We start from the raw sequence: 23,477 nt of genomic DNA, 5'->3' as shown, positions 1-23,477 counted from the left end.
AAAAGTGGGGAAAAAAGGCTGTTCTTGCTTGTTATTTCCTTGACCCAGATAACGGGGAGCTGCTCATCCCCAAACACAGAGCAAGAAGCTATAGGCCACAAGTTCAGTGAGGGCTGAGTATATCCAAGGCTTTACCACCCTTCAGCAACGAGCGCCAGGATGCTGTGTACACACGTACAGCGCAGCGTGTCCCTCGGGGGGGGGGGGGGGGGGGGGGGGGGGGGGGGGGGGGGGGGGGGGGGGGGGGCAGGCCTCTGGCACAAGCCGCTCAGGTGCTGCCGGAATAGCCCTGATGGCCTGACGGTTGAAGTAAAGCCAGTGGCCTGAGAAATAATGCCAGCAAAATCAAGGCTGGAGGTATGTAACTCCATCACATTTTGTAGCTCAGCACCTACCCCAGGGGTGGCTTGGGCACAGCTCGTCCTGCTGGGAGGCAGGGAGGGAGAGAGGACATCCCAAATCCTTCCCAACAGGTTTTCCAGAGTCCTGTGGGCAGCATCTAAACTGGCTATCTTGATGGCTGATTAATTTTTGCAAACAGTGAAAGTTTTTTAAAGGCAAACCCCACATGGGGCTGGTGACAAATTATTTCGGACTTTCCCTCAAGACCAAGTGCAAGGCCCTGGCAAGCACTCCCCTACCTGCACCGGGATGCCAGGCTGTGGAGTTGGAAGCCACAGCACTTCCCGAAGCACAGGCACACCCCGACCTGCCAGCGATGCAGGGGGCTCTGCCGGGCCTAGGCGGGGACATTTATCGTTTCTTTTTCCCCACGCAGCTGCTTGGCTTCAGGAAACGTTAAGGGAGCCGGGTGTCTTTGGGATAACCCCCCTCCCTGCTTTTTTTGATGCTCCGAGCCAAGGCCATACCCAGGGAGGTGGAACAATTGACAGGGGGATCAAAGCTCACCTGGGGAACGGCAAAGCAAATAAACCATATCAGAGAGAGACCACCCAGCACAGGGAGGGCTGAGTTTTCATCCAGGAGTTTTTTCTCTTCCCACATCTCCTCCTCCTTCTCCCCGCTCGCAAATCAGCGAAGCGGTTAAGCCCCTCCGCAGCCAGCCCGGCCCTCCCCCGGCGCTCCTGCCCCGCTTTGGCCGCCCGCTCGCCCGCCGCCGCGGCAGCCAGCCGGTCCCCTCGGGTCCCGGGGGTTAGAGGGGGGGGTGCGTGTCGGGGGGGGGGAGGGGGCGACAGCTCCGTCATGCGGGTCCCGCTGCCCGCCTTGCTGTGCGGCTCGGCCGGCCTGCTGCTGCTGCTGCTGCGATGGCGGCGCCGGCGGGGGCTCTGGAAGAAGGTGAGGCAGGCGCGGCAGCGGCAGGAGCGCAGCCTGGTGCAGATGCAGATGGCCGTGCAGCGCTTTCGGGAGCAGGTGGGTGCCATAAGCCGCGCTTCTCCCCTCTACCCCCCACCCCCCACGGGGTTTTTTTGGGGGGAGGCTGCGGCGGGGGGCTGAGCCGCCTCCGCCCGCCCGGCGATGGACATCGCCGGGCGGGCGGAGGCGGCTCAGCCCCCCGCCGCAGCCTCCCCCCCCCCAGCCCGGGCGCAGCGGGCTGCCAGGCGCCATCCCGGCACCTTGTACGGAGCTACAGGCGTTTCGGTGTATTTTTTTTTTTTTCCTTTCTAAATCTGTACGCGCATGCACGCCCACCCCACCCCCCCTCCACCCCGATGCCCCCCCCCCCCCCCTCCCGCGGCGGCGCAGCGCTGCGCTGGATGGGGCGGAAGCGCTTCCTGGAGGCGGCCGGTGCGGCGGGGGATAACGGGCGGCGCAGGCGCCAGCGCGCAAACGCCGGCCCGGTTCTTCAGGTTGCCCGGTACCTTCCGCCGCCTCGGTCGAGGCGGGGGGGATAGCGGGAGCCCCACGGCCCTGAAACCCGGCTGGCTCACGCCGTGCTCCTGCTAGCCCGTGGGGCTGCGCGGGCTGTGGCAGGCTGGGGTCCAGAGTCCAGCCTGGGGCAGGGGGAAGCTCGGAGCTTTTTTTTGGGTGTTTGTTTTGTTTTGTTTTGTTTTTCCCCCAAAAGTATTTATCAGGTGGTGAGGAAATCTTTGCTGGCCCCAAAATGCCACCCCTGCTCTCAGCCGAGGGGCTCCCTGACTTGGGCGCTTCCCTGTTGGGTATCTGGGTGATGCCACGAGAAGGGCACCATGTCCCATTCCGTTCTGGAGCGATGTCCATGAATGTGCCCCCAATTCCCGTCGCGGTTCAGCAGAGAGCGGTCACCCAGTGGTTCCCCCAGGCCTGGCCAAGACCTTCCCTGGGAGAGGGAAAAGGTTTCTCTTAGATGTGGTGAGCCTGGTCTGGTGGGGATGGCGAGGCTGTGGGAAGCCCGGCTAGCTCCCTGCTGCCGGGGGAGCAGGATTGCGGTCCCGAGGCAAAAGCTGCACTTGGCAGATACTTTATTTTGGATGGGTTACGGTGGGTGCCATGGGGAGCGGAGGAGCCCACCAGCTGAGGCAGAGGTGTGCTATTGCCTGTTGGATCTTTCCCGCAGCACCCCTCCGTGAGCATGGTCTCCATCCTCTCTCTGCCTTTGCCAGAGCTCTCCAAGAAACTCCGGGATGGCTCCCTTCCTCCAGAGCACGTCTTCTATTCCTATGTGGGCAAGGTGAGGAGCAAGGGTGGTAGGGCAGCATCTCGCCCGTGGTGGGGCTGGCTGGTTTTTGGGGGGAGAAGCCCAAATGCTGGTTCAAACCTGGTTCATGTGCTGCTGGGATGTCACTGCCCGCTGGTTCATGCTGGGCCCTTCCGTGCTTTTCTGTGAGCGAGGGGGGACCTGGGCATCTGGCTACCATGGCTCGCAGCTTGGTTTGGAGCAGCAAGCTCAGCACCTGGGGAGACCCATACATTCCTAGGGGGGCCCGTACCTTCCAAGGGGCAGGTATAGCTACAGGGAAATTGCAGAGCATGGCTGTTGTCTTGCCTCTATCTCCAAATGGGTTGGTAAACCCCAAAGGCTTGGTGTCCGCTTTCATTCTCTACTTTTGCCACGGTGCTCTGATCACCTCCTGCGTTCACACTTTGGGCTTACCATTTTATGCCACCCCAGATGCTCAATCAAGAGAATAGCCTTTGGTATTCTGCTGGGCTGAGTGCCTCCCTTCGTTACACACCAGCTGGTGCTGTGGTCCCCCTGTGTCTGGACAATGTTTTGGAGTTTGGCATGAAAATACCTTGGAAAGGAGCAGAAAGGGCTGCCCTGATACCAACGACTCAGACGGGGAGGTGGAAGAGGGGGAAGAGGCAGATGTCCTTTGCAAAACAGAAGGCTGCTGTGCGGCGCGGCGGGCTGCGTCTCACCCACAGGCTTTGTCTGGTTTCCCCAAGGCCCTTCAAATCGCCACCGAAACCAACTGCATTACGGAGTATCTGCAGGAGAGTGAGACCCAGCTCCGGAAAGCGAAGCTGGCGGGGAAGCTGGGTTTGCTCTACGGGGTGCCTGTCAGCATCAAAGACTCCATCAACTGCCAGGTACCGCCGGCGTGATACCGTGTGTCTTCTGAGATCCCCGTGGTTTGAAGTTCGGTGACGGGGAGGTTTGACCTCAGCATTGGGCTTGACTTTGTCACAGCTGATGTGGGTTGGCCCGCCCTGGCAGGCGGTGGGGTTTGCTGCCTGTCTGCCATATAAGCCAGCAGAAAAAGCTGGTGAGATTTACTGCCAATACGCTGTGCGACGTGTGCGTGGGGGGTGGGTTGTTGGAGGTGCATGCACCTGCTTACATACATACATACATATATATATATATAAATAAAAGTATGGAGGCGGGGGGAAGTGCAGTCCTCCATTTGGAAACCTTATTGTCCTGTGTTTCCAGGGTCATGATTCCACATTAGGATTTATAAAAAACCTCAATAAACCCATGGCAGAGGACAGCGTGTTGGTGCAGGTGCTCAGGAGACAGGGGGCAATTCCGTTTGTCAAAACCAACGTTCCCCAGTCCCTCATCAGGTAGGTGGGCACTTGTGTTTCTCTCGGGTCTAATTCTAATTTCCCCAGTTCTTTTTAAATAACAACACCTGGTCCCCATCCTTTATGTCTTTTAAGTTTAACTTTGAACTTTAAAAAGTAAACACATTTACACTAAGGACAAAAATTAACTTTAGTTCCAAATGAAAAAAAGAGGAGAAAAGGAGACAAATCGGTGCCCATCTGTACTGTGCTGGGTGGTTTTAAATCACCTGTTTGGTTGTTGTTTTTTTTTTCCAATTAACCCCTCAGAGATGGTCCTGTTAACTGTAACAATACAAACACGTATTCATGGAAGGGGAAGCTAGTTAGCTAGTTAAGCTAACGACCTTAAATTATCCTGCCCCCAAGCCTCCTGTTGTATCTGGCAACACCACTCTTGACGTCAGTGATGCGGGGTGAGGTCAGGTGTGCTCTGCCGGACAGCCGCCCTGCTAGTGTCTCTGTGTCCTGCCAAGTGAACTCTGGCAAAGCTCCTCCGTGGAGGACTGTTGCCCAAGCCGTACGAAATGCCTTCCTTAAGGCGACACAACGATGACTGACCAAGTTGTTCAAAAAGCCACTCAGAGAGGTTGCCCTAGAGATTATCGGATTTTGCACTGGTTCCTAGGAGAGTCCAATGTTCAGAGATTGCTGCAGTTGGCATTTGGCCTGTTCCAAAGCAGGGGTATAGCAATGCTGCCTCACAGGAGGGGCCTGGATCAGCTCCAGGTGGCCTGCTTTAGATGTCCAGTGTCACTTGGGACCACCTGAACAGGGAGGCTTTCCAGGAGGCTTGATGTATTTGTGCTGCCAGAGGATCTCACTGGGGCAGGCGTGGTGACACTGAAATGAGCTGAAGAGAATCCGGTCCTGGGACTGCTGTGAAAAGGCTGGAGGTCTTCATGGGAGCTTTGGGAAGCTCCCTCAGACTAAATGATACCGATGTAACAACTAGCAAATTATCTAATTACCTTCTGAAGGTCTTTTTGTAGTGACTGGGGTCCACAGCAGCAGGTTTCTACACTCCCCTCATTTGCAATCTCTCTTTTCAGCTATGACTGCAAGAACTTAATCTTTGGTCAGACATTCAACCCTCTACTCTACACCAGAAGCCCTGGAGGCTCCTCTGGTGGAGAAGGGGCACTTGTAGGAGGAGGTGGATCCATCTTGGGCTTTGGGACAGATGTAGGAGGGAGCCTGCGTTTCCCCGCTGCCTTCTGTGGGATCTGTGCACTCAAACCCACCGGGAACAGACTCAGGTACTGAGTAATGCAGTGATGTGTCTGGGTGAGACCCACCCACCATCCTACCGACCGCTGTGCTGGGATGCTCTTACTCCTTGGGCAAGGGGGAACTGGGAGGAACCGGGAGGGCCTCACTTCTCCCTGCTGCCCGGACATTTTCTGGGGCCTGTATGGAGGGAAGCATCAGTTCCCCCAGAATCGGAGACGGGGAAATCTCCCCATCTGCGTGCGAAGAGGGTGGTTGTTCCTGACTGACAGGGCATAAATCATTCTGGCCTAGGTTGGGTCTCTCTTGGGCTTCCCCTTGACCCTTCCTTCTGCCAGCCTCTGCATCTGCAAAGGGAGGCCAGTGTTTTCCTCATTACTTGCTACTGCTTAAAGCCTTTTCCTTCAACGAAAACTACTCAGCTGCTGTATTTTTGTTTGTCTCTTTTCTTTGCAGTAAAAAAGGAGTAATTCCTAGTGTCCTGGGGCAGAAGGCAGGTAGGAATTGATGGTTGTCCCCCAGGGAGGGCAGCAGGGCAGGGGTGAGAAGGACCCTCAGCTGGTCATGGTGGACCTTCTCCAACACACTGAGAGAGAGAGAAGCAGGTTCCCTTTCAGGGACTCTTTCAGAGAACCACCTCCATACCATGAATCCTGAGAAAACAGAGTATGTAGAAGCCGAGAGGAGCAGGTTGTGTAGCACAAACCTCGACACACCCTGTAACCCCCAGGCTGCTGTCTGCCACTGCTTCATGGGAGGTGGGATAAGCAGTCGAAGGATGTGTCCTATGTTGTCCTTGTTGTCATGGTCAACAAAGCTTTTTGTTTAATTTTATAAATCATGAAATGGAGACATCAGGGCACGTGCTGATGGATAACAATTCTGGGTCCATAACGATAGGCCTGTTGGCGGGAAGACACCTGTAGGTATCCCCAGCCCAGTTCCCAAAGGGGAACTGTTGCCAACACTAGACTAAGTCAAAATGTGTGCCAAGAGGCTCTGCTTTTGCAGGACGTGCCCTTGAAAGACCCCCTGCTTGAATGCTCTCTTCTGGTCTCTTCCAGTGGTCGCAGCCGTGGGGCCAATGGCAAAAGACGTGGAGAGCCTGGCGCTGTGCATGCAGGCGCTCCTGTGTGAGGACATGTTCAGCCTGGACAGCACGGTGCCCCCCCTTCCCTTCAACGAAGAGGTAAAGCACCTGAAAGGGGGCGAAGGTCTCTGAGAAGAGCTGGCATTGCTTGGGCTGAAAACACCAGTGGGTCATGGGAGCCCTCCAAAACCTGTGGGTGGGCAAGAGAAAGTGCTGCTTTCCAGGCTCGCCTGCGGCATGGGTGTACTGCTGGCTCCTGACACCACTGACATCCTTCCAGCTGGTGCTCTCCCTTGCTCCGCAGGTGTATTGCAGCACGCAGCCCCTCCACATAGGCTACTATGAAACGGATTTCTTCACCATGCCGAGCCCTGCCATGAGACGTGCAGTTCGGGAGATGAAGAAGCTGTTGGAGGATGCTGGCCACACGGTAGGATGTTGTGTGAACCCAGCGGTCGTGCTGCATCTATTCTTCCTTCCTACTGTTTGGGGCCCGTGGGTGAACATCCTGAAAATTTGGCAAGGAAAGGGAGCCTGGAATCCACTCAGCTTCTCTCAGCTTTGATGAAAGTAGATAGCAGCTTCTGAAAAAAGAGGAATTTTTCATGTTGCAGCTTGATTTCTCCTCTCAGCAAGACCTCAGTGCTCTTTAGGTGCTGGTGAACACAAAAGGGAGCCCACCCATAACACGTGCTGGGGAGCAGACATGCTGCCGTATGACTTGTCTGTAATGTGGGTGTTTACTCCCAGCGCGGCTGAGACGCACGTTGTGCTGCGTGCTGTACAACCCGGGTCCTGAGGCAGTGCTCACAGTCCTGGTGGCGTATGATTACTGTCAGCTCAGCGTGTTTCCTGAGCCCGATGGACCATCTCTCTTCAGTGCCTGTGATGAGCTCTTGTCCAAGTGCCTGTTTAGTCTATCCTCAAGCCAATTTAATCTCTTCTGCATCATATCCTCTGGCAAGCAGTTACACAGATCTACTGGAATCAAGGAGCTAAGGAGAAAATAGAAGGGCAGTTGCAGACAGCAGATCTTTCATAGCCAAGCAGTCTCCTATTGACCCAGACCCACTTCTAGGGTCTCAGGTTTGTGGGGGCTGTGCAGAGGTTGTCTCCTTTCTCTTCTCTGCCATTTAAGCAAGTCATCTTGTGAGATGTGGTCATGGCTGCACGCCTTCCCCTTACCTTGCACAAGGATCAGGAGTGAAGTGAGGAGCGCAGACTCATGCTCTCTGTCACCCACTGCCAGTTTTGGGGGGACCTTTGTGCCTTGGGGCTGCTTGGACAACAGAGAGGCCAAGCCCACGCTGTATCTTTTCACTTGTCAGTTATTCCTCAAAGGGAAAACTTTCCTTGGGGGAAGGATGGATGGGATGGGGAGGACCTGGTGGCCTCAGGTGCTTGGCCCTGTCCCGAGGGCTTGTCAGGAAATCCTCAGTCCAGCTTAGCTCGTTGCCAGCCCTCGATGGCTTCTCCCACGTGGCTTGCTTGTGCCACTGACTCCTCTTCTGTTGTCCTTCCAGCTGGTGCCCTTTGAACTCACGAATGTGGACCACGTGGTCTTTGACTTCTGCATCAGGGGAATGTTTGCAGATGGGGGTGCATCCTTTCTCAAGAAATTGTAAGTGTAACGTGGAACGGTCTGGTGGGATCAGTGCCTTTCTGTTGAAAATCCCCCCTAGGGTCTGGCTAGCATCCCAGGTACAGGCAGCAGATCTACTGGATGTAGATCGTGGCTGATAGACACTGGGATTTGCTGGGGAGCTTACCATCAAGCAATTCAGCTGAACCTTGGGTCTCTGGGACCGTTACCAGCCTTGACAGATGAAAGGAAACTGGGTGCTGATATCTATAAATACTGTGAGAATCGGAAGAGCCCATTCTTCTTTTTGCAATTGAGTAAACCTCTTTTTGTCACCTAGAGATGCTGTTCAGAGGGCGTCTCTAACATCAGAAAGCTGATCTACTGTGATTGCTTCCTAACACTGCTCAGCTAAACACACTTTTCTCTTTCAGCAAAGGGGAGCTGGAGAAAAGCAGCATGGGGCTGTTATTCTGGCTGGCGAAGTCACCAAACTGGCTAAAAACTGTCCTCTCCTGGATTGCCAAACCTTTCGTAAGGTCCATTTCTTTCTAGCATAGATGGAGTTAAGCAATAGGTGGTAAATTACTTCTTTCCCATTGCAGTAAGGCTTTGTCATTGAGAAGTCTCTAGGCATTGCTTTACAGCTGTGCTTAGACTCATCTTCAAACTGGAGTGATGATGCTATTTCTGTCTATCCTCTTCCCACTTTGAGGAAAATCCTCTAGTCTTGCCAGAGCACTGAGTCAACTGTTTGTATTTGTGACAGAGCTGTTTCAGAGGACAGGGCTAGGATTAATGTGAAATATTTTCTTTCTTTTACTTTCTCCTTCTCAGATGCCTCGATTTTCAAGTATCTTAAGAAGTATGAGAGCAAAGTGAGTAAATCTGAAGCCTAAGCAAATGTGTGAAGATTTGGGTTTCTCTTTTGGAGAGCAGCAGTGTTTGCTACATCGGGGGCACTGCCCCAGCTGCATGCGTCTGAGAAAATACAGGGCAGAAAACACAAGGGTGGGAGCAAACTGAGAGCAGGTTACGTCAACACCATAACCCTGCAGGGTTTGGCCAACGATTCCAGTATTGGGGACAGGAGTGAGGGCAGGGGCTCACAGCCTCTGGCTTAGGAACTGGATGAAGCTTGTGGGAATGAAATACGGTGTTGGCTTTGGCACTGATTAATGCATGCATCATGCCATGAGGTAGAGACCCCATCAGACAGGGAAGGAGGCTTGCTCTTCCGTGCTGCGATGTCAGCGTTGAGCAGTTAGTGGTGAGAAAGGACTCAAATCCCATAGCAGACAGGGTGTGTTTCGTGCTGTGCCTCCAAGGCAGGGTGTCTGTCCCCACATCAAAGGATCAGTCCACCTCACACAGCTTGGCCTTTGAGAAGCGATGTGCCTGGGCTTGCACCTTCTCAGCACAGCTGCAGTAACAGGGCTGGACACTTGTCAGGCCAAAGCAGTACTGCACCTGTAGTCTTCAGCCCTCCATCATGGGCAGAAGCAGAAATAAGACCCCCAGCCCTTCAGAGGAAAACCAGGACTTTGGCAAAGTCTTCCCTTGGCTGCAGCCCCAGGAGCAGAGCTAACTTGTGCTTTTTGATGCTCTGCCCTGCCCCTAAAGCTGCTCTTTGCAGCGCCTCGTGATGCCTTTCATCGGTTTTGTTTCCTTTTTCAGTACAGTGGATGAAGTATGGAGTCTTCAACACGAAATTGAGGTAAAGTATTGCAATTTGGGGTTAGATATTTTCTGTTTTATTTCTCTCTGGGAAGAGGCAGATTCAGTCCCCTCCGAGGTTGGGAGATGATCGAGTCACTGGTGATGTGAGGTAGCAACATGCATCACCACTCAACAGATCTCACTTGGATGTACAAATTCGTAGCATGTTTAAAGGTTAGAATGACAGATAGAAACATTCACGATCCTGAATCAGACCTGAATTTTTTACTCCTACACTCAAAGACGTAGGCCATCAGCTGCAGCAGACCTGCCATTATTCCCATACTGGTTTCCTCAAGACCCGTGCCCGTGCCCTGGCTTGCCATGTGCCCCTGCACTCAGACCTTTCCCCACCGCCAGCTTCAGCAGGGCAGAGGGTGCTTTGTGCACTGGGAGGGCAGCAAAGGGTTGCTGCATTTTAGTGGGGTCAGGCTTGTTGTAGCCCGATGGCTGCTGCTGGTGAAGGCACCCAAGGAGAGCCTCAGCCAGCAGCCATGGGGCAGTGTGTCCACCCCACTGACCACCAGTGCGTTTCCCCCGTCAGGAGTTCTGCCACCAGTTCATCGCCCAATGGAAAAAGCTGAACCTGGACGTCATGCTTTGTCCCATGCTGGGCCCGGCTCTCGGCATCGGCTACCCTGGGAAGCTCTCAGGTAGGACTGCCGACAGGGGACCTTGGGCTCCCGCGTGCCGCTGCTGCAGCACCCCACCGGTGGCGGTGCAAAGCCTGCCGCCCCTTCCCCTCGCGTCCCCAAGGCACTGGGCAGCCGTGGGAAGAGCTCGGCTCTTGGGGCAGCTGCAGCCCCAGCTGGTGGGGTACACCCAGAACAACCCCCCCAGAGCGTGTGGGAGCCAAGGGGCAGGTTTCCATCCTGCAGCCCTGGAGTCCCCAGTGCAGGCGCCCCATTAGCTGGAAGCTGGCGTATGCAGAGGGGGTGAAGGCTTTCCCTGCAGCGGGCTGGCACTGCAAGCTCCCCCTCTCCCCCAGTGGCAGTCAGCTACACCATGCTCTACAACATCTTGGACTTCCCCACCGGCGTGGTCCCAGTCACCTTAGTGACAGATGAGGATGAGGATGAGCTGAAGGGCTACCAGGGGTACTTTCGGGACTGGTGGGACCGGACCCTGGCAAAGGTGAGTGGTGCCAGGCTCCCCAGGGGCACAGGCATCCCCATCCCTTCGCCCAGACATCTCCCTGCCCACTCCCCTCTCTGTGCCACAGGCTTTTCACGGCAGCGTGGGGCTGCCGGTGGCTGTGCAGTGTGTGGCCTTGCCGTGGCAGGAGGAGCTGTGCCTCAGGTTCATGAAGGAGGTGGAGACCCTCGTCCTGAAGACAGACGGGCTCGTCTGACTCCCCGGGGCTCGCCTGGAGCAGGGTGCCAGCTAACATCAACACAGGTCATCCCTTGGGCTGACTCGCCCGCAGGACTCTTGTTCCCCTCCGTGAGGATGTGCTGGTGGCTGGGCTGGCTGCTGGCTTTGGGGCACAAGGGGAAAGCGAGGCGAGCTCTGCAGCGGTGGAGCACTTCCAGTCATTGTCCTAATACAGTATTTTTTGTTATCGGAAAGTCTGGTATTTGAAGTCAGTGTTTGTTGGGCGGGGGGGTGGGGTGGTGGTTTTAATAACCCTTCCAACTTCCCTCAGGGAAGTGCAAGAACAGGGTCTTTCTGTTACACGTGGGGAAACTGAGGCACGGGGACTGGTTTTGTCTGAGGTGTTCAGGCTCCTGCTTGGAGTGCTTTAGGAAAAGGGATTTTCCCCTCTGTACTCAGCTCCCTGAGGATGAAATCTGGTGTTTTCCCTGCTGCAGACCAGCAATCCGAGGCCAAAGCTGAGCCTGGCTGCAGTCCCTGGCACACAGGGAAGGGAGCTGGACTGCTTCCCACCACACAGGGCGGCTGGCACCCTGCATGCCATGGGCGGGGGAGTCCGGGGTGATCGTTAACTCCCGTCTCCTTCACACACACACTCCTGCTTGCCTCAGAGCAGAGGTACAAAGTTTTTCAGCTCATGGTATTGCGCGTGTAAAGCAGCGTGCCGGGGTCGGATAGCCAGCTGGACAGCCTGCCTTGCATGCCCCCCCCCCCCCCCTCCTGTGTGGCACAGGGGGCTGTGCCAGGTTTTCCAGCTGCTGGCAGCGCTGACACCAGGATTGGCAGCACCGGCTGCTGCGGGCAGGTTTCAGAAAGCACTCCAGAAAGGGATGCCACAATGCAAAAGCATTTTCCCAATGCGGCAATGTTGCAAGCAGATTGTAACAAAGCTCTGGCAGGATTTATGTTTGGTTTTTTAACGTAAAGAGTCGTGCAAAAGCTGGGGGCCTCTTTCAAGGGCTGGGCGGAGAGGTTTATCCCAGCTCCCAGGACCCTGGTTTTCGTATCAGCAGGCTTTGAAAAAAGGAAGGGAGCTCCAAGCATCCCAGGACTGAATGCTATGTAAAGACAAGCCGCAGAAGAGCTTGGGTGGGGTTTTTTCAGCAGCTGCTGGTGCTCCCTGCCCACACAGAAAATGCTGGTCAGGGTTGATATATTTGCATTTTAAAACTCAACCCTGGAGGAGCCTGTCTGGGAGAGGCGACACCACCTATGCCAAGCTCCTGGAGAGCCAAGCACTGCCTCGCTCTGTTAAACTGCCACCGCCCCAACACGGAGAGCAGGGTGCAGGAGCCCCAACCAAAGGAGACATCAGTGGACCTGAACCAGTAAAAATGCCTCATGGGAAGCCCTGAGCAAAGACCCCCGGTGAGCTGGGCCTGCTGCCATGGGACAGTGCACTGGGCAGGGCCAAAGCTGCTGTGTGGCTTTAGGGACTTGAGGTTGCCACAAAGGGCTAGCTGCAGGCTGCTCCCAGCCCGGCCTGGACAGGGGGAGGTTGGTGTGAATGGCAGCACTGAAACTTAAAGCTGGGATGGGGTGATGAAGACCACATCCCCATGGTCAGCAGGGAGAGCTTGGTGACATCCACATTGAGTTGTTTGGCTCTTTTTGCTCTCTGTCCTGGTCGAACAGAGAGGATCCTCCTCACCTTTCCAGTCAGCAACCAATTTCTCTACCAGGTCTTGCTGCCCCAAGCTATGCTCCCTGCTGCTACAGGAATAATCCCACGGGGCGTGACACACAAGGTAACACGACAGCAGCACGATCACTGGCTTTCGGTCCCCAAACAAGATCTCTCTGCCAGAGAGCAATGATTACCCTGGATGTAGCCTCCCTATAAACTCTGCTATTCTACTGCCTGGAGCAGAGCCAGCATCTCTCCAGATATAGCAATGTTGCCTTGCATCTTGGCAGTGAATTTTCAGAAGCATTCCCTGTTCCTTCCCCATGGGCTTGCAGACCCTCAAGGTTTGAAAGATGCTTAATTTTTTCAGCCCCTCCTTTCCACACTAAGCCACAGGAAAGTCCCATGGGTGGGGAGCACCCATGGCAAGGGGCAGCTCCTGGGGCTGGTGAGGTGATGTGGTCCACCTCTTTGCATTGTGCTGGCTGGAGGACGGCTTAGACACTGGAGAGCAGGTAGAGCTCAGCCCATCAAAGGGGATTTCCCAAAAGTGCTGACCCTCTGATCTGGGTTGCCAAAAGGCTTTTCAAAGGGGCTTGGCTTGAAAATGACACAAAGCAGTTGTACTCCTTGAAGGCATCTTCAGATAGCTCCTTCCATGCTGCCATCCTAAAGTCACTGTGTCCTGCTTGCACCTTCATCCTCTTCTGGTGGTTGAGAGGGTTCAGCATCTGGCTGAAGATGAGGTTGCTGCAGTCATAGCTGGGGAGAAGATCAGCAGGTGAGTGAGGTACTTCTGTCTCCTTGGGAAAGGAGGGAGCTCCGATCACAGGAGACTCCATCCTGGGCATCGGGTCGGATGTAGCTGGCAGCACCCGCCTGCTGTTCAGCTTCTGTGGGTTGTGTGGCCTCAAACCCACAGGCAACAGGATCAGGTACATCTCAGCATCTGTTGTCTTCTTCCACCCACCGTGGAGACTGCAAAGTGTCCCCCACAGTGCATCAAACTTTGCAACAGTGTCCATGGTTTCCTCCAGGTTTAAGCTAGCACCCTAACCTGCCTGTTTCCTTGTGGAAGGGCTCTGTTAACAACATGTGATGACCTCCATCTGTTAAAACAGCAAAGATTTATTCAGGTTTTAATAGCCCTGGCCGGGAAGCTGAAAGAAAATATACAGGGTCATCTCCTTTTAGGTGTTTTCCAGTCCTTTCTTGGCTTGTAAGAGTTTTCTGTTTCTCTGAGTTGGTTTGTGCACAGATGAGGAATTAGATGCACCAGTGGAAGGAGATAAAAACTGTCTGTAGCACCTAGCAGCTTACAGACCATGGAAGTCTTCCTAGCCTGGAAAGTGTCAAGTCTTCACAGGACCTTTTGCCCTCGTAAATGTTGACTGTGGGCAAATAGGACATCTGCAACTCCGCATGGTGCCTTACAGCAAGAGCTGCTGCTAATCTGCTTCTCCCATTAAGTTCCTAGCAATCTGGGTGTGGTTCCTCCCATCACAGGAATGAAATCAAGTAAACCCATCCAGATGATGTGTTACTGCTGTCAAACTTTCCTGCTTACATCTCCTACTGCTGAAATGACAGCAAACGTGCTTTATTTTGCAAATTGCGAAACCGGCAATCTGTTACACCAGGGCTTGCCTTGTGCCATTACCTTTTTGCACCGTTTATTCTGTTCTGGATGGTGGTAAGTGTTAGCTGAAGCCGAGCAGAACCGAAGCAATACCCGTTCAGGCAATGCAATGCATAGCAGTGAGAAATGTGAGATGTGCCTCCCCAAAGCCTGGGATATTTTGCTGAAGATGTTTCCAGGAGACTCTGTTGGCTTCAGCTGCTGCCAGGCAGTGTTGCTGTTGGCAGGAACGCTGCAGTCCTTGCTTCTCGTGCGTGGCCTTGTGCCTGCAGAAGCCTAGCCCAGAAGGTCAGCCTTGGTCAGTTGCCTCTGCTCTGAGACCCGCTGATTGTCCCTGCTGGGATCCTTGCTTACTTCTTGCACCTTACGCTCATTCCTCAGTGCCTCTTCTCCGGCACAACTGAAACTCTTCCATGCTGAGTCCCTACCAGTAACGACGAGAAAGCACCAGCCCATCCGCCTGCAGCGACAGGACCTTTGTGCTTACAGAGACGGGGACGCTGGGGCTGATGGCAAGAGATGCGGACAGCCTGGCCCTCTGCATGAAGGCACTGCTCTGCAAGGCATGCCAGCTGGACCCCCCTCCCATCCCCTTTGACGAAGAGGTAAGGCTCAGAGGCAATCCCATGTCTCCATTTGCCCCACAACAAACTGAGATCTTGGCAGATCCACACCTTTAATTAGGGAGCCTGATTTAACAGCCACTGACCTAAGAAATCATCGCCTTTTGCCATTAGCTCTCTGCTTCTGCAATCTGATCGTGTCTTTCGGGCTCAGGTCCTAGGATCTCCCAGTTGACAATGACACCCAGAAAATACAGACCAGTCGGTTACCCTGGAGGAACAGGGCCCTGAACTCTGTCTGTAGCCACCCCAGGCATGTGGCCTGTACCAGTGCTGTCACACCTGCTATCGTAAAGTTGGTACATGTTCACATGGCAGGAGGTGGTGTCAGAAACACCAAACCAAGGGCCGCTGCGGCAGACCTGTGTCCTGGGCAGTACTGCTTTCCACCAGCCCCATTGCTCCCACCGTTCCTCCAAGCCAGGAGACCTCAGTTGCTGCTTCCCTGAGCCCTGGGAACGGTCCAATCTTGTACGTCTCACACGATGGCTTCTCACAGGTTTACACCACTTCCAAGCACTGTGTAATATGAAGGAGACAGCTACTTCCAGTCCTTGTCCAGCATGAAACAGGCCATCCAGCAAGCAAGGAAGCTCCTCCAGGATGCAGGGCATACGGTGGGGTCTCATGCCCACGGTTGCCTGGAGCTGTTATCCTGCCTCTTAAAAAGTCTGGACAAGTCACTTCCCATCTTGACCTTTGCTGCCCATAAAACAGGGACCATCCCTCCCTGCTGCAAGGATCATGAAGAGCAAGGCAAATGTGATAGCTTGTTTCCAAGGTGATCTTGCTTACATTTCTGGCCCAGCAGACAGGAGAATGACCTTCAGTTATTTCTGAGTCACCCCTTTTCTAAAGCACTGGTTTCCGTCATGTTTGGTTCTCCCATAAATGTCAAACTCCTAACAGTTTCCACACAGCTGTTCAATGCAGTTTACAGATTTCTTGGTGAGTAAGAGAGAAGGGGGTTGGAGCCCCCAAGGACCTCTTCTAGCCTAGATCATTCTGTGGTTCCACCAATGGGGATTTCTATGTGGGAGCTGTTCCAGTGATGCAAATGAGTTAAAAATACTTGGTGATTTGAAACCTCTAAACATTCTTCTTTAATATGTGGAGGAGTAGAGCCTGTACCAGGCCACAATATGTGTTAATGCCTTGGAGACGGGAAAGAACAGCGGGCAGATGGTGCTAGCCCAGGTCCCTTTGAAAATGAGGTCTGTTGTCCTCCAGCAGCAAGACCCGAGCTTCCCACCACTTCCCACTGACCTCACTGGTGAGGCAGGGTGAGGTTCCCAGAGGGCTCTGAGTCATCTGTCCTTGCTGCCTCTTGAACAGGGATGGGTTTCTTGCAGCTTGTTCCCTTCGCACCACCCCAGATCAACTACATGGTAGATGAGCTGTTCACCAGAGGGGTTTTCGCGGGTGGTGCTGCTCACCTGGTGGACTGCTTGTGAGTAAACCCCCCATTTCAGCATGGGCCATGGGACTTGGCACCGCCAAGGGGCTGTGCAGTACATGCTGAGCCAGATTAATACGTGCTGCCTCAGCACCACCTGGGCTGAACACAGTGTTATCCTGGGCTATGCAGCTAGAGGTTACTTTAAGAGCTCAAGGATCCACATTGTGGCAGAGCCAGCATGTCTCCATGATCAGCGCAGAAAGACACGGGCTACTTTCCCCATCAGGTAGATTCTGGTACCCAGAACGTCATGGGCCAAGTTAATGCAGAGGTCTCTGCGTGCCGGTGCAGTGTGGTGTGAAGTATCTGCCCTTCCAGGAGAGACAGAGGCACACCAAACCGGGAGCAAGTGAATTTAGAAGACTGCCATGATCTTTGTCTAGGTGCCAGAGCGCCTAGACGTGGTGGCATGCTTTTAATGTAAGCTTTTTTTGATGTACCTGTAAGCGTGTGTGAACCCAGGGGAGTCAGCTGGGTGATACTACAGCTTGTTCCCAGAAGGGTCACAGGGTTTCCATGACAATGGGTTGTCTGTGCATTTTGTTAATTGTTTTCTGTTGCCACAGTCCCAAAGCTGATTAATTCTGTCGCCTTTCCAGGTCTGCCAAAGACCTCTGGGATCAGCATGGAGCAGTGGTGGTAATGTGATCTTTTTCTTATTCTCTTTTTTTTTTTTTTTTTTTTCTTTACTAGATGTAGTGAGAGATCCCTAAAGTTTCTAAGCAATTGCTTTGAGCTCTGTGACGGATTCAGGATTGGAAATGGATCATCTGGAAATAAAGCAGCTAGGCTTTTCTTTCAAAGTCATGCTTTGCAAGAAGTGGTAAGAGGCCAAGGCAGTAGATGCTCACGTAGAGTTTTTTAGTTAGGGAGGGTGGGGAAGAAAGATTATCCTTTGCCCTGCGTTTTCTAAGCAGAAACAGCATAAGAACAGCCACTAAAGGTGAGGCTTCATTTTTTTTCTTCTTTCTGTGTCTTGGTGAAAATCCTTAATTTCAAACATTAAATGCTATTGTCATGAGTGAAGATCTTGCTTGAACTATAAAGCAGAGGCCTTAGGAGTCAAAAATTGTGGTTGTGAACTCTTTGGATTACGTGGATTTCATATAAACTCATCTGGGGTCAGCAACACAGGAGAGGAAGCATTCTCCTGGACAGCAGAGTCCAGTGCTGCCCGCAAACTGGTCAGTTCCCCTTTAAAACCAGCTGAGTTTTATGTTTGCATTTGTTTTTATGGGCCAGCTCCTCTCTTCCCTGGCTCTGATGATTGGAAACCTTCATATTTCCCATGCTGTTTATTCACGTCCAGGTTATCCTCGTTTTATTCCTGTCCTTGAGCTTAAATAGCACCTCTCCTCTCGGGTATTTTTCACTGCCTCCCTTGTCCTTGATCTATTTATAGAGAGCAATTGTATCCCCTTTCAGCTGGTGTTTTGCAAGGCTGAAGAACCGGAGCTGTGCTGGTGCCCTGGTGTTCCCTGGGACACCCTCGCATCCCTCCCGCAGAAGAAACATGCCGCCAGCCTGCACCGTCGGTGCCGCTCCCTTGATGGATGTGCATGCTCCCTTGCAGCAGGTCTGACAGATTATAGGGCAAAGAAAAAAACTCCTGCAAAAATGCATGGCCACTGGGCTGACAGGGGTGTTTGGAAGGAAATGGGTTTGGGTTTTTTTTAGATAAAAACAGATTCCTCTCCCCCCACAGAAAAAAAAAAAAAACAAAAAAAAAAAACCAGCCCAAAAGAGAACTGTTAAAAAGGCTTGTTTGTCTCAGAGAAATTTTGAATTGTTTTTCTTCAGTGAAGCCATATTCACATTTTTTCATCCACTGCAAACAAGAGCTGATTCAAAACTTTTGGCTAGCTATCAGCTTTTCTTTCAGACAAAAAAAAAAAAATAATCAGGTTAGATACAATGACTGTATTTCCTGGAAACCCATCTTGTTTGCTGAACTTTCAGCAGGAAAGATCTCTGACTGCAGATGGAAATTGAGGTCAGACTGAAAAATAGCCTCGTAGCCGGGGCTTTTGTGAGAGATGGGAAGATCCTTTTAGACAGACCTTGGAGTTGTGCAGAAAAGGGGCAGGTCCACAGACAAACGTGTCCCTGTAACCAGAATATGGCCGCAGAGGCCACCATACTGTGGTCCATCCACGTCTGTTTACTAAGACAAAGTGGAACAGCTCTTTGAGGATGGATTCATTCATCGCGTGATGCTCAGCAAAACTGTGGTAAACCAGACGACAAATCTAGATCTCAGATCTACAGCACAAGCCTGAAGCTGTGCCTCCTGCGTGCTGGGGGGAAGCCCTCCCGCTTGCCTAGCTGTCCTCTGCTGCTCCTCTGTCTTACCTGTATCCTCATGCAAAATGAAAGAAGGTTTTGTGAAAATATTTTGAATTCATGTCTCCTGCATTCTTCTACCAAAACAACCAAAACACTTAGGAAATTTGACTTTTTAGGCAGCTACACAGAATTTTTCAAACAAGTGTCGATCGATTCAGTAAAATTCAAAGACAAAACTGTTCACAGGAAGGACTGGGTTATTACTTGAAGAAATCAGCTCTGAAGTGCCCACCTAGCATTAATGTCTAGGTCATTAGCACTTGGTATTCTGAGAGGAGACTAAGGGTGGAAGAACAAAATCCATTGGCTCTTTCAAAGCACAGCTCAGCTTATATTTTATTTTCCAGTTGTAGCCAGGAAAGTTTCTTTCCTCCTTTTCCCATGCTGTAGACATTGATCTGTCACTGCTGTCCAACAGACGTTTGTCATCTCCTCTGTGTTTCCTTCTAGGTTTACCACACCGAATTCATTGCTAAATGGAGGAAGCTAAGGCTGGATGTGATCCTTTGTCCCGTGCTGGCGCCAGCCTTTAACCACGCTGTGCTGGGAAGCTATTTGGTAATCTTCACCGAGGTCTGGATGCATCCGTGGTGATGTCTGTGGGCAGAGCCAGAGCAAGATATTTTGGTTTCTTGAACATTCCCCAAACCATGTGCAGTACTTGGCCTTCCGTCTGGGGAAGAAAGCAGAGGAGAGGTCTGTGGGTGTGTCTTCTCATGCCCCCACCTCACCTGAGCTGCAGGTGTTTGGCTTATTATGGGGCAGCAATTAGTGGAACATCTGTCCCAGTCATTCATGGGTGAGTTTCGCCTGCATCATCTGTCCTGTCAAAAGCCCATGAACTACTCTTGAGAGTGGCTGTGAAGATAGTTGTCAGAGGGGTGACAGACCTTAGTAGAAGGCCAGGCTCTTCTGAATGTGGCCATCTTACATTTCCCAAGACTGCAAGTAGCAGAAAGGCCCGTTGCCTGTGATTTGCAGAAAAAGGCAATTTTTTATAGCTTCCAGCAAACAGTAAGGGTCCTCCATCCCTCTAGCAATGGCCCTTTGGGATCCAAAATCCCCAAGATGGTGTTACAGAACTAGACATCTGGATTAGCTTGAAAAGATAGCTAGGATTTTTCCTGGGGTATGGGAAACGTAGATGGAGATTCTGAATCCCATCAGATACTCATATCTGTCTCTCCTAAAGCAGATCTAACCTCCACCTGACTGAAAGGTGAAGGCATGGGTCTCTCTCTGGTCTTAGCAGTCATGTGGCTCTCAAACTTCTCCATCAAAAGTCACTTTGAAAGCAGCATGTTATCATGGTCTCTTCTGGTCCAGCAGCTCCAGTCTACAATTCCTACAACCCAGATCATCATCTGAAAGTCACTGCTGGCCCAGCACATCAAATTTTCCTGTTTTGCATGCTCTGTGTGATCTTTTTCAGCTGAGACCTCCTGTACCACTTACACAATGTCTTAGACTTCCCTGCTGGTGTGGTGCCGCTCAGCATGGTCACAAGAGCCGACAGAGAAGAACTGAAGCACTGAGGGCACTATGGAGAACCTTGGGACAAGAGGCTGAAAGAGGTCAGCGGCAAAAGAGCTTAATTAAGCCTCAGCAGAAGAAGACTGGCACCTTGTCCCGAGGCTTGTCTGCATCTCCTGATGAGAGTGGGAGCTTGTTCAGCAACGCAGTTTGCATACACCATTTTGCTACCCTGCATGTGGTGCAGCTAGGCTGGTGTCCACCCGCCTGACAGCTGTCCCCTTGCGTGTCTTCCTTTGTCTTCTGTTCCTATAATGGCAGAAGACAGCATTCTCCCTTGTGCCTCCCCAGGTGCTCTGATTCAGCACCATTCTTAATTTTTGCAGGCTGTGGAAGGAGCCGTGAGGCTGCTGGTGGCTGTCCAACGCGTGGCTCTGCCATGGCAGGAGGAGCTGTGCCTTTGCTTTGTGAAGGAGGTGGAGACACTTGCCCACAGCATGAAGAGAAATGTGTGATTTCTGGGAACCTGCCTTCGCTTTGATGACTTTTAAGTCCCTGAAGCACAAAGCAAAGTAGGTGGCAACCTGCAGACTCTGGACCGCCATTCCAATAAACCGGCAATAAATGCTGTTTAAAAACAGTCAGCAAAAATCTAATCCCTGTCCCAACTGTACTTTGTTAGAGCTAAACTGAGTCAAAAAAAAACCACAAAAGGAAGGAATGAGAATTAACTAATGCTGGACCAAAGGAGTCCAATAACTATAGGTCAATGATATGTGTTGCATGACATGAGACCGAAGAGCTGTTTACCCCGGTATTTACCCCGGTGTTTTACTTCCAGCAGTGGGCAGGAGCAGGTGTTTGCGGGAGAGTGTAAGCCGGTAAGTACAAGACTCCCTCTCTGGCTGTGCCATCGGTCTTAGTCGCTGCCAGGAAAGATCTTTTTCGTGAGCTTCTTGGGCCCCTTCCTGAGCTCGCTCACTCTCCGGATCTCCTCACCATCCAGTGGCGGTGGGCTCTGCAGTTTAGTGGTGCAGTGAGTAGTGGAAAACTTAATTTTCTTTCAGCATAAGTGGTGAGGAATGGTAACCGGTTTGTCTTCACTCCTGTTCCTCATCGTTTCTTCCAGTTAAGCAATGGGAAAAGAAGGCTGCGGAATTTTTTATTGCCTATAAGCACTTGCGGGGAAAACTGAATTTAAGCATTTCTGTGGTTACATGTAGATGTACTGTTCGCGCTGTTTAGTTCCCACCTCACTGTGACCACTGTGTGCTGTTTCGTGACCCATCCTTCACTCTCAAGGGCAGAAGAAGATGCTGGAAAGGAAGGTGGGAGTGATGGAGGAGACTAAAATGCTTTGAATAAGCAAGCGTGCCTTGGAACAAGGCACAGTGTTAGCGAAGATCCATGCCTTCTCCAAGCCTGCACATCTCTCCGGGCACTGGGGCTGGAGGCAGCATTTCTGCAACAGGAGGAGAGGGCTCTTGTGATTTATCTGTTCCCTGGGGCTGCGCAGGGACGCTGTGGTCATCCAGCCACCTCGTGTGGTCACAAGCAGGTCTGAGACACACGGCGGGTCCTGGCTGCTCAGCCTGGCTCCCCATCCTCGGTTCAGCACTGAGCAAGGAGGGGGTTCGCGGCACAGCCCTGTTCCCAGAGGATGCCCTGGCTCTGCAGGAGTGCTGCTGGGCAGCACCAGCACCGGGCTCCTCCCTGATGGGGGTCTGCCAAGTGAGCATGGCTATCTCAGGCCAGGAGCAAAGGATTTGTAGCCAACCTCCCACAGGGAAGATTGGAGCTCGCTATTGAAACAGGTAACCTGCCCAGGCAGTATTCCTGTCTAGATCTGGGCACACACAGACCTTGTTTTGCAAGGAAAGGACAGTGACATTTGCTCATGTACCCCCTCATATCTTTGCAAGGCTGAATGAAGTGAGAGAGTCCCATTTCTAAAGGGAATTTCCCCATACATGTTTGTGCTCTGCATTCCAGCTGTTCTTTGTGGGTTGCTCTGGAACTGGTTTACTGCTCCTCCCGCCTCCAGCCAGTCATTAGGTCTCAGGATCCTGCAGCATTACCTCCTGGACCCAGCACCCAAAGGGAAGTTCTCACCATGATCCAGCAGATACCGAAGCGGCGTGCGTGGGTGCTCTCAGCCCTGGCCTGCAGCTCAGCCAAAGCTCTCCTGGCACTGGAGTGGATGAGGTGGAGACACGTCCAGAAGATGGACGAGGCGTGGGGGAAACAAGATACAGGTTTGGACCAGATGTAGGAGTCTGTTCAGGAATTTAAAGAGCAAGTTAAGTGCCTCAGCTTGGCAGAGAGCAAAGCACCTTCCTGAGTAAAACTCGGGGTCCTTCTCGAGACAGATTGTCCATGATGTGAGTTGGCATTGCTGCATGAATGTGGGGGAAAAGTGGGGAGGGTGATGCTGAGAGACTCAAGGAGGGAAAGGCCTTTAGTAGGGCATAACTTCAGGTTTGCAGAAGACTTCCTCCAGACCTCCTCCAGGCTGGAGAGAGGACGTCGGCTCCTTCCCACACCCACCAGCCCAGTGCTACTGGGTTTCAGACCCTTCCGTGGCTCCTTGACCGTAAGCTGTTGGCTCAGGCTCTTCAGCCCTTGCAGACCAGCACTGTATGTTTGCAGAGCGCTTGTGCAGCCACCTGGCACCGGCCAAAGTCCCAGGCTTTGGTCTATCTGGGAGAATTAGGTAGCAATGCTGCTTGGGCCAGAAGGGCTTTGTTTCTACTAGTTTCTCTCACTTCCAGCACCATATCCTGGCTGCAGTCTTTGCTTTGATCATTTTTCTTCATTCCTCCTGATTTTAATAAGAATTTAAATCTTCTTTCCTCAACCCCCATTTCATTCTGTGGCCAGATAAATAAGTGAGCAAGGTTGAGAGGTGGAGTCATCAGACAATCCAGCTTTTGTGTTTGGTTTTACTTTATTTTGCAGGGTTGGTTTGGGGTTTTTTTTCAGTTTGCAGTTTAGACTTTGTATAGCCACAGCATCAGGAGCAAATAAAACTCTCGAGAAGAACTGATATCAGCAGAACATGAGCTGTTAGGACCGGTCAGTTGGCCTTTTACAGATCCAAAGCAAACAGAGCTCCCTGATGTAACAGAAAGTGGCAGAGGGCATTAGAGACACGGACATCCCCAGGATCCCAGGCACTCATCTCAAGCATGTTTCAAGGGAGGAGGTAGTTGAAGTAGCTAAAAGCAAGTGTTTAAAAAAATAGGTGAAATGAAACACCTTGACATAGCAAGGCTCACCCCTGAAGCACAAAAATGCAAGAATTAGGGTTGGTACATCTTTCACTCTGAAACAGCTGTTAGCTGTGAAAAGTGTCATCCCTCCA

General features: G+C 52.3%; 1 protein-coding gene and 1 long non-coding RNA gene across 4 annotated transcripts; both read left to right on the top strand.

Annotated features, from left to right (window-relative positions):
• The first annotated feature begins 1,095 nt into the window (after positions 1-1,095).
• Positions 1,096-11,140, top strand: LOC121095417 (fatty-acid amide hydrolase 1-like). 2 transcript variants are annotated; one of them, XM_040610180.1, is made up of 15 exons: positions 1,096-1,371; positions 2,495-2,608; positions 3,307-3,471; positions 3,818-3,951; positions 5,004-5,210; positions 5,638-5,678; positions 6,246-6,370; positions 6,576-6,701; positions 7,795-7,892; positions 8,288-8,387; positions 8,691-8,731; positions 9,531-9,570; positions 10,117-10,225; positions 10,561-10,706; positions 10,795-11,140. In XM_040610180.1, the coding sequence occupies exons 1-15, from the start codon at positions 1,204-1,206 to the stop codon at positions 10,921-10,923; spliced, it is 1,743 nt and encodes a 580-aa protein (XP_040466114.1). In that variant the 5' UTR covers positions 1,096-1,203; the 3' UTR covers positions 10,924-11,140. The 2 variants fall into 2 exon arrangements, with proteins under 2 accessions (XP_040466114.1, XP_040466115.1); XM_040610181.1 differs by having other exon boundaries at positions 1,100-1,371; positions 3,328-3,471.
• A 4,032-nt stretch (positions 11,141-15,172) lies between these two features.
• LOC121095419 lies at positions 15,173-23,474 on the top strand. 2 transcript variants are annotated; one of them, XR_005830094.1, is made up of 5 exons: positions 15,173-17,870; positions 19,091-19,439; positions 20,073-20,214; positions 20,500-20,685; positions 20,955-23,474. It is a non-coding gene; the product is annotated as an uncharacterized LOC121095419 (long non-coding RNA). The 2 variants fall into 2 exon arrangements; XR_005830093.1 differs by lacking the exon at positions 20,955-23,474 and having other exon boundaries at positions 20,500-20,733.
• Positions 23,475-23,477: the final 3 nt, after the last annotated feature.

This window comes from Falco naumanni, chromosome 11 (assembly GCF_017639655.2).
Source record: "Falco naumanni isolate bFalNau1 chromosome 11, bFalNau1.pat, whole genome shotgun sequence".
Classification (NCBI taxonomy): Eukaryota; Metazoa; Chordata; class Aves; order Falconiformes; family Falconidae; genus Falco; species Falco naumanni.
Note: the sequence above shows the minus strand (reverse complement) of the source record. Positions and strands in the feature narration are given on the sequence as shown.

What these genes read in the sequence shown, in the direction of transcription:
- LOC121095417 (XM_040610180.1), top strand. Translation starts at nt 1,204, where the DNA reads ATGCGGGTCCCGCTGCCCGCCTTGCTGTGCGGCTCGGCCGGCCTGCTG. An exon ending in CCCACCGGGAACAGACTCAG is followed by an intron (nt 5,211 to 5,637) that starts GTACTGAGTAAT and finishes TTTTCTTTGCAG; the next exon opens with TAAAAAAGGAGTAATTCCTA. An exon ending in TTAAGAAGTATGAGAGCAAA is followed by an intron (nt 8,732 to 9,530) that starts GTGAGTAAATCT and finishes TTCCTTTTTCAG; the next exon opens with TACAGTGGATGAAGTATGGA.